The sequence below is a fragment of the Macrotis lagotis genome, chromosome 8 (assembly GCF_037893015.1).
Source record: "Macrotis lagotis isolate mMagLag1 chromosome 8, bilby.v1.9.chrom.fasta, whole genome shotgun sequence".
Classification (NCBI taxonomy): Eukaryota; Metazoa; Chordata; class Mammalia; order Peramelemorphia; family Peramelidae; genus Macrotis; species Macrotis lagotis.
This window is the reverse complement of record NC_133665.1, coordinates 53,162,798-53,179,700: the sequence shown is the minus strand read 5'-3', so window position 1 is coordinate 53,179,700 and position 16,903 is coordinate 53,162,798. Positions and strand designations below refer to the sequence as shown.

The 16,903-nt window shown below is 36.4% G+C and overlaps 1 protein-coding gene across 2 annotated transcripts in view; it reads right to left on the bottom strand.

The window, feature by feature from the left end:
* The window catches only part of PIGQ (phosphatidylinositol glycan anchor biosynthesis class Q), a 61,270-nt gene that overhangs the window by 28,029 nt on the left and 16,338 nt on the right, over positions 1-16,903 (bottom strand). For both annotated transcript variants that reach the window (XM_074197054.1, XM_074197055.1), the window contains exons 2-4: positions 9,743-10,432; positions 3,179-3,310; positions 2,438-2,558 (exon numbers count right to left, since the gene is read on the bottom strand). In XM_074197054.1, coding sequence (XP_074053155.1) covers positions 2,438-2,558; positions 3,179-3,310; positions 9,743-10,422 — 933 coding nt within the window. In that variant the 5' untranslated portion in view covers positions 10,423-10,432. The remainder of the gene's footprint in view (positions 1-2,437; positions 2,559-3,178; positions 3,311-9,742; positions 10,433-16,903) is intronic.

Sequence of the window (16,903 nt, the reverse complement as noted above, 5' to 3'; positions counted from 1 at the left end):
TAGACAAATTATAACATATGAATGTAAGAAAATATTATTTTGTTTTAAGACACCAAAAAATGATGGATTCAGAGAAATTTAGGGACACATAATAACTGATGTCAAGTGAAAAGAACAGATCTAGAAAAGCAGTTTACATGAAAACCACAAGATTAAACAATATTAGAAACACAACAACTTTGAAAAACTTCAAAACTCTAATGAAAACAGTGATCTTGGGGGAGCTAGGTGGCGCAGTGGATAAAGCACCGGCCCTGGAGTGGAGTACCTGGGTTCAAATCCACTCTCAGACACTTAATAATTACCTAGCTGTGTGGCCTTGGGCGAGCCACTTAATCCCGTTTGCCTTGCAAAAAAAAAAAGCTAAAAAAAAAGGAAACAGTGATCTTAATCCTTCTTCTGGACAGAAAAGTCATAGACTGGGGTAATGCATTTTCAGATATGGGCAATGAATTAATTTATTTTGCTTGATTATACATATTATAATGGAGAGTTTCTGTTCAGAGTATGAGTTAATAGATGGTGCTAGAGTTGCAAAAAACTTTTAAAACAAAGAGCATCAATAAAAATTTTATAAATATATAGAAAAAAATAAAAAAACATTCAGAATGGCAGATAAATGGTAATTGTTTCCACTTTAAAAAATTTGATAGCCAATGTAAAAAACAAGTTGCATAGAAGTAACAATTTCTTATAAGACTTTCTTTTTTTATGTTGAAATAAATATTAATGATTATGGATTTCATAATAAAAACATTTTTAAGGAGAGTAGAATAACCACAAGAACCCCTAGAATAGCTAATTTTTAAAAATTAAAGGGAAGGATAATGACCAAAATTATAGCTCTTAAAGAATTTGAGAAGAGGATCAATGGTTTAGGGCAGAAAGTGGAAATTTTTAACAAAACAGTAGACACCCTGAAAAAGAAAATGGAAGAGATGGAAACATAAAATGAGATCTATTTAAAAACCACAGATCTAAAAAGTAGGTGACAAGGTCCAGTGCCCTTTGAGTACTGTGTGTCCATCTGTCCATGGAGCTAGGCAGATGGAAGATTTCTTTTTACCATGCTTATATAATGAGTTCTAGCCAAAAACCTGCTGTTTCTAAAGTTATTATAAGAGGAATCAGATCAGGGCAGGGAGTTTACTTGTCCTTTCAGAAATCAGAAATAGTAATAATGGGCTAGTAACAGAAGGTAGTAACATATGATCAAATGAAAGAGAATATTAACTTTGTTTTATCCAACAGTTATCCTTTGGTCAAAATATTTCTAAATTGGATATCCCCTTCAATAAGTGGCATAAACAAATCTGGTTTTAAAATCGAAATACGGTCTTTAAGGACAGGCACAAATCAGGGTTAGAATTGGAAATGAAAGTCAAATATTTTATTTCTTCTGAACTTTTTTTCAAGTTCTCTCACACGAGTAAGATGACTGTATAGATTTATTTCTTAAGCTATAAAAACGTTTTTCCAAGTCTTTTTTAATTGCCTTGAACAAATTGTTGTTAACTACTGAATACACTTAAGATTTTAAAACATTTACTGTTTTATTATGAAATCTGTCCCTGTTTTTATAATCACTTTACCTTTCAATAGAAGCAGCAGTGAAGAACAATTCCTTTTATTCAAAAGTAATAGTATTTTGAATTTTTGAGTATAATTAGGCCAAAACAAAGAATCCATGTTGTAGTAAGAGTACTGCTACTGTCCTCTGCACCCCCCTTCAGCATCTGAGATAGCTTTTTTAAAATTTTTTTATTTATGGCAATGGGGTTAAGTGAATTGCCCAAGGTCACACAGCTAGGTAATTATTAATTGTCTGAGGCTGGGTTTAAACTCAGGTCCTCCTGACTGCAGGGCCGATGCTTTATCCACTGAGCCACCTAGCTTCCCCTGAAATAGCTTTTAAGTATTCAATGACATCTGGTGAACTTTGGGGAAATCAACTAGCCCACAAATCTTTCTGAAGCACCCATACAAGGCATTGTTATAGTTCTGAATAATAAAAACAAATTTAAGTAGAAAGAGCTTTTCCCTTTAAAGGTAGGAAGAAAGATAAACCAGCTCCTGGCTCAGTCATGATGCTTGTCCTTTGTCCTCAAAGAAGACATCAGGAAGGTGATATCAAGACAAGCACCTGAATTAGATTTGACTTGGGAGGGGGGTGCTGTGCTAAGACCCCATCCTCACTTTCTCCTCTGGAGTCATCTGGGTCCAGTGGCCAGATATGAATCAGGAAGACTGGAGATGACCCTGTATGCAAGGTAATCAGGGTTAAATGATTTGTTCAAGGTCACACTGCTAATAAGTATCAAGTATCTGAGGCTGGATTTGAACTTTCATCCTCCTGAATCCAAGGCCAGTGCTCTACCCACTACATCACCTGGTTGTATATTGGGCTTTTAAGGGAAAGAATTTCAACTTAACTCACATCTGCCACTGGGATGAGAGCTTCGGCCAACTGACCAATCCGATTCTTCCTATATAACCAGGACAGCAGTATGATCCCCAGAGTCACGTCAAGAAGGAGTGAAACAAAGATGTTGGCTTTCCTGTGAGAAGGTAGAAAAGTAAGACAGTGGTATATAGTGAGGAGAGGTATTATTTAGAGTGGGAAGACCCAAGCTCTGTTCCTTGCTACCTTGCTGATCTTGGGCAAATGGGTCAATCACTTCCATCCCTCTGGACTTAGGGGGTTTAGGCTAGATGATCTCCTATTGCAAAGTTCTATGAAAGGTGGAACTTGGTCTTAAGTTGGTCTGAAGTAGCAGTTAAAATACCTACACAGAAGAATTTGTCTCAACTACAATAACAATTTACATATTTACAGGGGCTTGCAATATAAAACACTGTGAAGTCATGAATTATTCGCCAGAGAAATCTGCCTAGGGGTGGCATAGGCATCAAGAAGCAGAGTAGGATTCAAAGTAGGGTCTTAGATCCCAAGGCAGAAAGCACCCTTTCCCACTGCACCACCCTCTTGAAGGACTCTTTAAAAGAACTTTAGGTGGAAATTACTTATCAGGACAAAAGTAGGCTGCTGAGAATGCTGTAAGGGGCAACTAGAGTGATAACTCCTCTATGCCAAAGAGTCTTTACTATTAGTGAAAACCCCAAATTGCCCTAAGAGAAAAGCTATTTCTCAAGGTGATGGAAAATAAGAATACTGTACCTCATCAGCTGGGTCTGGTTCTCTGCTTTTTGGTTGCTAAAGACAAATATGAGATGTTCCAGTCGATAGCCAACCTGTTCACAAGTTGAGAGTTTGCTCCATATGAAGGATAAAGGCCAAAACTTAAATATTCTGCAGAAATAAAATAGAAAAAGACATTTCTGAACTAAAAAAAGAACAGCACATCAGCACTGACACTACATAATTCCATTTAGCCTGAATTTTTAAGTAGGGAAGGAGAACTGCTCTATCACAGGTCCATGAGCTCCTTAAAAGCATCCAGTAATGGAAGGAATGTTTAAGTAATCTTACAAGTGGGAAGCTGTTTCTGTTTTATACAATAATCTGAGGTCCCCAAATATTAGCACTCACCACAATGAGCCCACTGCAGGTCAACTGCACCAAGTGGAAAAGCAGGAGCAGAGGCCTACAGGAGTGCTATTAGGACTTGATTACTTTCAGAACTACCCAAGAGGGCTAGATACAGTTCTAGGCAATAACCAAAGCTAGTTAGCAGTATCTGTTAAGGACCAGGCACCTGATCCCAGTTGGCCCATCAACTTCACTTTGTAATAGTAACCCAAACCAATCTTCTTCAGTTCCATCTCCCCAAAAACCAACTTCTAAACAGCCTTCAAAGATCAAAAATGTTCTCTAGGTTCAGGAAGGGAAATGGTCAAGATTATTCTATCATCAGAGCTAACCTTGAGTTTTCACCTATTACCCCCTATAATATTCAGAAAAGTTCTCCTCTATAAAACTTACTGGATGAGGCAAGACTTCTTAAGTTTTTGTTTTTTTTTTTTTGCAAGGCAAATAGGGTTAAGTGGCTTGCCCAAGGCCACACAGCTAGGTAATTATTAAGTGTCTGAGACCGGATTTGAACCCAGGTACTCCTGACTCCAGGGCCAGTGCTCTATCCACTGTGCCACCTAGCCGCCCCCTCAATCAGCTATTTTGACAAACATTTGATTGTTATACAGAAAAGATGGTTTCTCAAGAGGAGAAAGCAAAACTGTTGGCTTGTTTTTACTATCCAGTATTTCTAAAATTTCTAAAAAATAAATAAATAAATCCAGGCAGTTGGCAGCACTGCCTTTTTTTTTTAGGTTTTTGCAAGGCAAATGGGGTTAAGTGGCTTGCCCAAGGCCACACAGCTAGGTAATTATTAAGTGTCTGAGACGGATTTGAACCCAAGTACTCCTGACTCCAGGACTCCACTTACACCACCTAGCCGCCCCCAACTGCCTGAATTTAAAAACTCAGGAAGAAAGAGGTCTTAAATCTGGGCAGATTTTAAAGGTTTCTGTATAATACTGGTTGCTCTGAATCATTTCCAAGAAAAATTTGTATAAAAATGTAAACTGCATAGATTGGAATCCCCTACCCAGTTCCACTAGGATTCAGGTCCTCTAGAGTTAGCTTAAAGATGTTCACCTCCTCCCATGCATAGTCCTCTTTATTCCTTGCCACATTTCCTTAATAAGCTTTGGTCTTACTACAACTATCCTGAGATGATCAGTTAAATAAGGTGTATATATATCATTATCTTCATATTTATAGTGAGCAGAGACTGCTCTTGAACTCAGGACCAGAAGATCTTGGTTTAGTTTCATTACTGTCACATGGGCAAACTCCTCCTCTCTGATCCTTGATTTCCTCATTCATCTATAAAATGGTAATAATTCCTACCTCTCTCACTGATATATTATGAGGCTAAAATGAGGTAGGATAATGTACATGAGAATACACTGTAGGTGGTAAGGCTCTATATAAGTTGTTGTTATTATTATTATTATTATTATTATTATATAAGAAGGATAGATAATTAAATGAAATGGCCTCCATAAGATATGTGAAAATTAATCCGATTGCATTCTTGGTATTATAATTAACAAGTACATGGTTAAAATGAATTAATATTCAACATTTACTAATGGACTCATTCAATACACACCAAACCAAAAGAAAATTGTTTTTCCTCAGATGTTAAAAAGTTTAATTTACCAAAGAAACCAGGAAAGATGAAATTATGAAATAAAAAAGGTACACTCATATCCATGATCACTGAATATTTGAATGATTTGGGACATTTGCTCAGCTCAGAGCAACAATGTGCATTACACTTATATAAACAAAACATTGTGTATATAATATAAAGCTTTTAATGTAACAAAGTCTTGTACCCCATTTAGACTACAAGTTCTTTGAGGGTCAGGAATTGATAGATGAACAATAAATGATGAAAATGATTCCTGAATTTCAGCATTCTGAAAAAAAAAACAAAGTAACTCTTACCAGGAAAGGATCAGGTAGGTTTTCATAAACAATAATCTATGAGAGACTATACCCTTACTGCAATATAAGATATTTTTGTGCTTATTGTTTGATGACCTTAAAGAAACATTTGGTGTGGTAGTACAAAATACTTTACAAGGTTCTTGTTATGCAAGCTATCTTTCATGCCTACACCAAAATAATATATGAAATTTTGAAGGATATTACAATGGAAATAACTTGGTTTCCACTAGCTACTCACTACAAATATCAAGGAAAGCATTCTCCATCAGCAGCTCTGTTAGGTTTCCACTCCATAGAACAACATACCTCTCCCATGGTGCCTAGCCTCATCTTCAATTTTCTTTTTTGTGTCGTCTTCTCCTTTAGACTGTAAGCTCCTTGAGTGCCCTCTCTTTCTCTTACTTGTAGCTCCAGAGCTTAACATAGTGCCTATCATGTAATAAGTGTTAGTACCAGGGGCTGGATCTGGACTTTTACCTTTGCCCCTCACTAGCTAGGTCATTTCATCCCCTCTTTTAGTCTCCATTTCCCTGGCTATAAAATGAAACCATGAGAAAAGATGGTCTCTTAAGGCCTTTTCACATTCAATTAGTTGCCAGGTCTTCTTGATTTTACGTTCACAATAGAGCTTTCACCCATCCTCTTTTCTCTATTTACAGTTCTTAAGTCAGGGTAACATCATTTTCTCTTGAATAGAAAAAACAAATAACAATAACCAAGGCAAGTGAATGAAGGAATTAAAAAAACATTTATTGAGTATATGTGGAAAGCACTGTGCTTAGCATTGATAGCACACATAGAAAATAAAGTCCCTACTCTCAAGGAGCTCACAGTCTAAAGCAGTTGTAGTTAGATAAAAAATATCCCATGGCAAAGGAGAAGGGAATGTTTCTTCTTTAATGTCATTTCCACAGATAAAATTTACATCTGTTTCTGATGTTGAACAATCTGCTAGTGCCAAGGACTCTGATGACAAGAGCTTTCTTTTCTGGGTTTACAGTATCTGACTGCAGCAACTGCAGGGGCAGTTTCCAGGTTACATTGGAGGGTCACTGAGCTGGAAGCATGGCTTTTCTCAAGGTTCCTTGGGCTGCCTCCATCTCCACAGAAGGAGCTTGCCTAAATTCTGGCTAAAGTCAGATGGGCAGTCTGGAGAGTGCTGTTACTCCCAGAGTTCTTGAGCTTCTCTGACCATTAGCAGTAGTTGGTCAGCAGTTGTTGCTGGTGGTAGTGAGCAAGGGCCCCTCTCCGCAATTATTTCTGTCCTTGGTGATGGGTTGGTTGTCTCAGGACTTGAGGGGAGATGGAGGTTTGACTTGTCTGGTAGATGATATCTCTTGTTGCCCTACCTCCCCTATTCCCCAGAGAAGGAAGGAAACAAATGCCAGGCACTGGGCAAAGTCCTTTTCCAGTATATCACTTGATCCTCTCAACAAGTCTGGGATGTGGGTGCTACTACTATCCCCATTTCTGAGCTGTAAAGCTCAGAAAACTGAGACAGAGGTTAAATGTCTTGCCCAAGGTCACATAGCTAGCAATTGTCTGAGGTAGGATTGAAATCAGATTTCCTGATTCTAGGCCTCCATCCACCATGCCACCTAGGGTGCTATGCTACTTGCTTATTTGTGAAGAAGGCAATTTTTTTTTCTACTTGCTTATTTGTGGATCATATTGTCTTGATTGAATCAAATTGTGGAATGTTGAAAAACCTAAGATCTATAATTACTCAAAAAAGAGTTCAGAGTTTAATCCAGGTGGCAATGTGGTGACATGGATAAAGAACTGACCCTTACTAAGAAAGCCCTGAATTCAAGATCCTATTCTCACACACATTGATTGTACAACCATGTTTAAATCATGTAAGCTTTCAGTGACACAGGCAACTCTCCAAGACTGATATGATAGTGGGTATGACCTCCTTGGGAGGTCTAGAAAAAGTCTAGAAAACTCTTATCAGTCATCTTCTGCACTCTCTGCTGGTCTGACATTGGCTCATGGCAGGCATGCTGGTAAAGGCTGGTTAGAAAGATTATTTTCAATTGGATGCAAGCTATGTTAATCATACAATTTAGTCTATCCCAAAGGGACTTGTTGAAAATACTCTGCAATTACAACTGTTTTCCACCAGATGGTGCCAGGTGCATTTTTGTCAGATCTAGTCATTAGGAGTACTTGGAAATTATCTATATTTCTTCCTGGACTTTCTGATTCCCCTTGATTAAAATGTTCTAATGAAAGTCACTTCTGTATCTTCCCTAGGAAAGTTCACCATCAACATGATAGTTCTCATTATTAGAATATTTTAAAATTGTATGCATGCATACATCGCCCTGAATTTTCTTTTCCAATTTATTTCCACTATTTTTTTTTATTTCCACTGTAAACATTGTTAAATTATTCCTTTTGATTGCCTGAAAAATCCTACTTTGGGTACAAGAAGACACTGCCAGAACTATCTGTTGTTCTATTAAAGTCTTAACTCCAATTTGCCTTTCTAGATTTTTCACTCCTCGCCCCTTTACATACTTTATGCTCCAGTCAAACTATTATAATCACTATCTTCTAGACATGTACATGTTTTACCTCCTTACCTCTGACTTTTGGGTCTTATATGTATTCCTCAAATGCTTTCTTCAAATATGCCTGCTGCAATCCTACCCATCCTTGAAGGTCCAACTTAAATGCTGTATCCTCCAAGAAATCTTTGCTGAGTTTCTCAGTCAGAAGTTATCTCTCCATCTAATTTCAGAGTACTTAACAATCCTCTTTACATACAAAGACAAACATGTATATGTATATATATGTTTGTATACCTACCCCAATCCTTCTTCCTCCCTACACAATATGGCAAGCTCCTTGAAGGTCTAAGCTGTTAATTATTCCTATATCAACCCTGAGATCTTGAGTACTAAGCCACAGTAGACATAATATGTGCTTTAAAATGTATGTTAAATGACGAAAAGGAACTGTTTTGAGAAATTGCATTCATGAATTGGTGTTGACCTCACAAATAAAAATCAAATTCACCTTTAATAGCAGGAAAGTCAAACTCCAATCCCTAAATGGGAAATAGTAATATAGGAACAAGAGAATAAGTTTTCTATAGTATGTTTTCCTTAAGATTCTTCCTAAGAGGCATGGCTCACTGAAATGATAAACATTTGCTGTATTTGGCACATACTTTAAGTCATTTTAAATTATAAACTCCTAGAGAAAGAAACCATGTTGAATATACTCTCAGTGCCAAGTACTGTAAACATTCAAAACCACTTCTACTTATGAAGAACATCAGACAGTCACTGCCAGGTATACATGAAATGTTACCTCACTCTTTAGTCATCATGGTTTGGGTGCCCTGGAAATTCTGTGCTTTCAGATTGTCTGTCAATTGTACAGTCCAGAATCCCAGTGTTGCTTTAGATTGTAGCAGAGTGCAAAAGACATTTTTGGGGGGAATACTCCAAAATATCTAGATTGTATTCAAACTTATATTTATCATTTGATATGATCAGTATTCTCATGTTCTAGAAACTAGTTATGCCTAAACTTTGGAAGAAAAGTTGTAAAGTGATAAGAGCAGTAGACTAGGGCTTAGTATACTCTGAGTCTAGTCTTACCAAAATTGGTAAATCACTTAAGGATTCCAGGCTTCAGTTTCCCCATCTATAAAGTGAGTGGTTCAGTGAAGGTCCTTCTTCTCCTGCTTATTGTTAAGGCCATGGAGCCAGTATGGTAACTTTTACCTCATTCTCTTATTTTTGGCAACAGAATCTATGACCTCAAGTCCTATCCATTCTAGGACTCTATGATCATGAGCAAGTGGACCTACCAAAAACTTATGTGAATGAATGAAGAAGCATTTACTAATCACCTACTATGCACAGCAAATGCATATCCTCACAACCACCTTATGATGTAGTCAATGCAAATATTATCCTCACAATTTCACAGAGAAGGAAACCAAGGTTCAGAAAAGGAAAGAGTCATCCATGGTCCATGGTCACAGAGACAATGTGTACCCTAAAGTGCTAGGACTTTGAGCTCTAGCCTTCTATGTCTACCTAGTACCACTCTGTGGTTGTTCCATTATCATAAACCAAGTCTTGTGTCACTTTCTGACTCTCTAGCCCTTTCTTCTTCATATAGATGACATATCTGAATATTAGCATCATCAGACACATTGATCAACACATTCATTCACTGTGTTCTGGTGCCTCACAATCTGGTGCAAGGATGATAAAGAGGAAATGATTATTTACTTACCTGCTCCGACAAAGTCCAGAGATAAGGGAAAGGAAGAATGTCAGCAGCATGCACACGGGCACAGATGCCTGCTTTGCTAGTTCCACAATGATGCTGGCCTCCACACCCTCTGACTGCCAGTGGCTCAGTTTGATGGGCCCATCGTCGTATCTGTCTGTCAGGAACAACACCTCACTTTTTGCCACTGTGTCAAATATAGCTTCAAGTTTTGAAGCATCAGGAGCAGTGATGGCCCCTGGCTGATTATCCAGAGACATCTCAGGGGGATGCAATTGAGACAGCATGGCTTTGCGCTGGTCATAATAAATCAAAATAATCTGATCCTCTTTGGGGGTTCCATCTTGTCTGGAAAGGGTATGGCAGCTCCAGAACTTACTTCCTTTTTCTTTGCTAAGCTGGAGCCAAGGATCATGAGAAAAAATGGTGCCCAGGGCATCTAAGAATTTGCCCAGGCTCTCTTCCTTTTCCTGCTTGTTGTTACACCAAGTGCCCTGCACGACAATTTCTACCTGGCTCACCTTCTGTATTTCAGAGAGGTACTGCTTTACTTGGAAAGGGATGAAAGGGAAGTGGACAACAGCTAAGATAACAGCAGAGTTCTGTTCTGGGATCCACCGGCCTATCAAAAGGCCACTGTCTGCTGAGGAACAGCAAGAAGGGAAGAAGACCTTGAGCACCATGGTAGGAATCCTGAAAGAGAAAACAAAGCAATACTTAGGTACCTTTCCCAAAGTCATAAGGGAAAAAAAAGCATCCAAAGTGAAATTATAAGAATGAAAGCCAAAGGAACACCTAAGATGTCTAAAATCTTTAAATTAAACTTTATTCAAGAGTATTCTGTGCATAATGGAGATTATTAGAGTTCTTGGACAACTTCAATTTAAGCTAATGGTCGAAGTGGAGACTTGTAGCTAGGTTTTGATCAGTTTAAAATCTTGAAATAACTTCAGGATAAAGACTAAAGGGCATCATCTATCTTAGAGAGGTTTTAGGTAATATCATGCTGGGGAAATCAAGACTTGACAGAACTGACCAATTTTATTAGGTTTGGTTCCATTAGACTTCTCAAATAGCTTTCAATGATGCTCTACTCTCCAGAGAGCCACTGCACAGGTAGAACATGTAGAAACACTGACATTATTTTCATGTGAAAACTATACCTGAGAAGACATCTGCGAATTAACTACAATGAGTCATTGCCATGGCCAATGTGCCCAAGTTACTTTAGTTAATTTTAGGGAATATTCAATTTACCAATTCTATAAGGCAGCTGTGGTAAAATGCATAGCTCATATTTCTTTTTTTTATTATGTACATATTTTGTTTTTCCAACTACATACAATGGTATTTACCAATCATTTTTTTGCAAGCTTTTGAGTTTTACAATTTTTTTCCATCCTTCCCCCTCCCCCAGAAAGCAATATGATAAAGGCTTTACATTTGTAAGCATGCTAAACATAGATTGAAATTGAATGTATTGTGAGAGAAGAATTAGATCCAAAAGGAAGAAAGAAAACATTAAGAATAACAAAAGACTGATATAATACATAAGACAACTTTTAAAAATTGATGATAATAAACTTTGGTCTTCATTTAAACTCCACAGTTCCTTCACTGGATTACAGATGGTATTGTCTATCACAAGTTCCTTAAAATTGTCTTTGATTATTATGCTGCTGAAATGAACAAGTCCATTATAGTTGCTCATCACCCCTTGTTGTTGTAATGTGTATAATGTTCTTCTGATTCTTCTCATCTCATTCAGCATTAATTCCATGCAAGTCTTTCCTGGCTTTTCTGAAATGCCACCCCTCATGATTTCTTTTTTTTTTTTGCAAGGCAATGGGGTTAAGTGGCTTGCCCAAGGTCACACAGCCAGGTAATTATTAAGTGTCTGAGGTCAGATTTGAACTCAGGTACTCCTGACTCCGGGGCCGGTGCTCTATCCACTGTGCCACCTAGCCGCACCCCCCCACCATGATTTCTTATAGAACAATAGTGTTCCATCACATTCATATACCACAATTTGTTCAGTCATTCCCTAATGGGACATTCCCTGATGGACATCCCCTCAATTTACAATTCTTTGCTACAAAAAAAAGCTGCATAGCCCATATTTCAATTTTAAAACCAAGAAAAATATGATTTTCCACAGAATCCATCAGAAGAGCAATGAGGGGGATTAAAAAAGAAATAGAGGAAGAGAGGGTGAGGAAACACAACCAAGAGGAAAGAAAGTTCCAAATTTAAACAGTAAAATTGATCAGAAAAAAATATCAGTAAATGGAAGAGGGATCTGCTGGACAAGAGGTTTTCTAACTCCTACAAGGGTATTTGATACATAGCAGGTATTAAATAGATCTATTTAAATTGTTAGGAGGCCGACATGTTCCTGGAAAAAAAAGGTTAAAGTATTTACTAAATTTTATAAATAAAAACATCCCATTTATATTCAAGCAGATAATACTTTGGGAAGAACTATTATTTTCTCAAATACTTTTAGGATACCTATCCCTGTATTTCAGTGGCAATTTATGGTTACCATCCTACTCAAGCAACTGAACAAGTATGACCTCAAAACTTGTCTGAGTTCAGTGCAAAACAGACATTGTAATATAGTGGGAAAAGCAATAACCTATGTGTCAAGAGACCTGAGTTCAAGTCGAGCTCTGCCACTAAATAGTCATGTGGCCTTGAGTAAGTCCATTCACTTCTCTGGGTATCAGTTTCTTCATCTGCAAAATGGAGACAATATTTGAACTATGGTACTTCAAGGGACTGTTAGAAGGAAATATTTTAGAACTTTAAAATATTACATGAATGTGAATTATTATATATAGCTAATTTTTTTCAATTTTACATCTAGAACACGATTCAATGTTCATTTCAACTCATGTTATAAATTGGGATGGGAAAAATACCAATGTCCCCAGAGATAGAGAAAAAGAATGTATTCCTGAGACAAATGCACTTATAATTCTCACATGCTGAAAATTCCTGTTTACCTATCCTCAATAAAACCTTCTAGCAGTAGGAAGAACTATTTTGTATAGTTCCAATGATTGAATTATAAATTATATTGAACTTTTAATCCCTAGGCCTTCCCTTTTCCTAACAAGGGCCAAGGCTCACAGGAGGTTTGTTTAGAATTTCCCTAGAGTATGTAGGGCCTGTAATTTGTTTACTCCTTTTCTTGTAGATTAGACTTTAGCAGTGAAACAGGACTCCATGCTTTTTGTGGGGGTGAGAAAAGTGATAATAGAAAGAGCAGTGCTTTTATAAGAATAAAATTCCATGATATTTATTTACCTAAATACTTTAAAAACAAAGAAAAACACCTATCATTTTCACCTTTTCAAAATTTGATCTTGAGCTATGTCCCAATAAGTAAGAGATGATCATACCAAAGGATCACAGATTCTGAGTTGAAAGGAAGCTGAGAGGAATAGAAGCTAAGAACAGTAGTGTCTTGGGTGATCTGAGCAAATATAAATAGTAAGAATTTTACTTAGTTTAAAACATTTCATGGAATTTTATTTTGTTCACAAATATATTTCTGCTTTTGCATTCATATACTCCTATCCTAAAAATGCAAAATGTCATGTAGTTTACAATCTGTAGTAAGGGAGATCAAACTCATATAAGCCTAAGTTTCTCAAAAACAGCTCCATTATTTTTTTCAGCACAATAGTATTCTATCATATTCATATGCTTAACAGTTTCCTAATTGAAGGGCATTCCCTTAGTTTCCAATCTTTTACCACCCCCAAAAGAACTACTATAAATATTTTTGTATATATGAGTACTTTTTTTCTTCCTTTGATCAGAAAGGTAGCACAATGAATAAAGTTTTAGACCTGGAATCAAGAAGATCTGAATTTAAATTCTGTCTTAGACATTTACTAACTAGGTGATACTGGGCAAATCACTTAACCTCTCTTACTCTCAGTTTCCTTATTTGTTAAAAAGGGGATAAAAACAGCACATATCTCCCAGGATAATTGTATCAAATGAGATGTTTATAAAGCATTTTTAAAGATGAAGTAGCTGCTTCTAATGCACTTATGTTCTGTTTTGTCTAAGATATATATATATATATATATATATATATATATATATATATATATATATCTCAAAAGTTTTATAAAACAATCAAAAACCTGATGCTAAAGCTTTAATGGCCCTGATGGGATACTTCAATTATACAGCTATCTATTGGAACTCCCTTTTTGCCAAAAGCAGAGCAGCTAATACTTTATTGATTTGTCTTAATTATAATTTAATCCATCAAAAGGTTAAAGAACTAATAGGAGAACTGCTATTTGGATGTAATACTTAGGAACATAAAAATAAACAGGTTATAAGGATGGAAATAATGTAATCCTGAAACCAGGTTGATAAATCCATTTTAGGATTTGTGATAGGGAAGAAGAGAAAGGTAGGGCAATACTATATCTTATATGTACCTAAGACTTTTGGACATCAGATTTCAAAGGGATCAGAGAAAGTATTGGTAGGATTTCAAAGACTAAAATTACATAGGGGGAGTCATCCCAAGAGAAATTAAAAGCTTTCAAAACTGTAATTCTGAGGGGGAAAAAACCAATAATTTCAATGAGAATAAGTTGTTTAAAGATAAATGTGGACAGGGAACTTACCAACCAACTCAGATTTTTAGAAGATATGTAAATAAGATGGAAGAAAGGGCAGATAATGAAGGATGAATACAGTTGTTTTTCTAGCAACACTGAAAAAAAAGAGGATCAAAGAAGGGATGGGACTGCTATTTGGGGTGTTTAGAATGATCACAAAGGACTATAGAGAGAAAGAAGAGCTGATTAACTCTTATTTTGATTCTGTTTTCTTTGCAAGCTAAAATGGTCTTTTTATTTAAAAGGACAGAAAAAACAAAACAAGGAGTTCATACATGAGATATAACAGAACAGTTAACTGACCTTAAGAAATTCAAATCACCTGGCCTATATAAACTACATCCTAGGGTAATGAAAGAATTGGCAGACATGATAGATGAACTTACTGAACCCCTGCCAGTGATTCTTTAAAGTCTGTAGAGTAGAGACATCTCGGAGTTGTATAAGGACAATTGTCCCAATTTAAAAAAAAGACAATAGGATCAGCAGACTACAGGCCAGTGAGCCTCATTTCAATTCCTGGAAAAATCATAGAATACATATTAACTTGATTAAAGAACTATTATTAAAGGAAGTGATGCCAACAACTAGGAGACACAGTAGATAGATTGATGAATTTAAGAGTCAAAGAGATTCAAATTCAAACCTGGGGGCAGAAATCACTTATCTTCTCTCTTGGCTTTTCTTTCTCCTCTTAAAAAAAATGAGGAAAATTAAAGTAACCACTAGAGTTGTTGGAGGATCACAAGAAATAACATATGTAGAATGCCTAGCAAATTTCCGAGTGCTATATAAATGCTGTTATTATAATTATCATCATCATCAAAAAATCTTAATAGTTACTATTGGCAGATCGGGGAATGCCATCAATAATAGAGATTACCCAGAATTAAGCAAAGCATTGGCAGAATCTTTTATGCTATTCTAATAGGTAAGATAACTAGAAAATATATTTGACTGTCAGGACCTCTGGAGTAGTGATTAATAGTTTGCTGTCAATGTGAAGTTCTCTAGTGAAGAGTTCTTAGCACAAGACCATCCTTGGTCCTGTGGTGTTTAACATTTTTTTTTCATTACAATTTAGATATAGATAACATGTTTGTTAAATCTGCTGCAGATAACCCAAAGACTGATTATCGAAAACTTTGAATGGAATAGTTGATATCCAAAACAATCTTTATATTAGGTTTGTTGGTTCAAATCTAATCAAATGAAATTTAACAGAGATAATTGAAGTCTTACACTGTGGTTTTAAAAAATCAACATAGATAAAAGATGAAAAGTGGCTAAAGAGTAGTTTGATAAAAATCTGAGGATTTTAGTGAACCATAGGTCAATATGGATCAACACTGTGATATGGTATGAAAAAAAGTGACTCTGTTCTTAAGAAAGATCTAGTGCCTAGGACTAGGGAATCAATGGTTCTATTGTACCCTGTCATGGTCAGGCCATATGTAGTCACTTTGGGGCATGACATATTAGAAAGGACATTGATAAGCTAGAATTCTACCATCTAGGGGAAGGCTTTAAAGACACATCAAATGAGATCAGTGAAGAAATTTCAGGGTACTTAGTTTGAATAAAAGAGGACTTAGGGGTCATAAAAACTGTCTTTAAATAACTGAATGACTATCATATGGAAAAGAGAAAAGATTTGTTCTGTTTGACCCTAAAGGGCAGAACTAGGAGAAAGGTATAGGTCAGAGTAGAAAGTTAGTTTGATTTAAAGAAAAATTTGCTCATTACTAAGTCACTTGTGCATATGCATTTCTGTTTAATATGCTTACATATTAGTCATTAGGACTAAGGGAAAAGAAAGAAAACCATGGGATAGGAAGGAAAAAACAAAGAAAAATTTTTTAAAAAGTGAACCTAGTGTTTGTTCAGACTCTAGTTTTTTGTTTTCCATCTGGATGTGGATGGCATTGTTCATAAGAGGTCTCCCAGGGTTGTTCTAGATCTCTGAACTGCTGAGAGGGGCTGCTTCCATCACAGTTAATCAACTCACAATGTTGTTAATGTGAACAATGTTAATGCATACAATTAAATGCTATTCCCTTCAACTCAGTATCAGTTCATGTAATTCTTTCCATGCTTCTCTAGAGTCCAACCAATCACAGTCAGAAGATCTGTTAAATCAAAAGCTGGATGACTACTTGTCCCATATGCTACAGCGGGTTTCTTTTGTTTTGTACTGGACTACATGGCCTCAGAAGTGCCTTCTAGCCTGGAGATGTTTCTGTTCTGCATATACGTCCTTCCCTTACCAGACTGCAAGTTCTATGGGCAGGGGTGTCTTATCTCTGTAGCCCCTTCAGCAATTAATACAGGAACTTACACATACATAGTGGACACTTAAGATAAGAGGTAATAGGAAACAGGAAAGAGAAAGAATTAAGTACACATTTGTCTTTTTATGGTCATTTTGGAAAGGCATTGTATTGCTATAGAAAGGGCACTAAACTGGATGTCAGGAAATCCTGGGAATAAGACCAGATTCTATCATTTA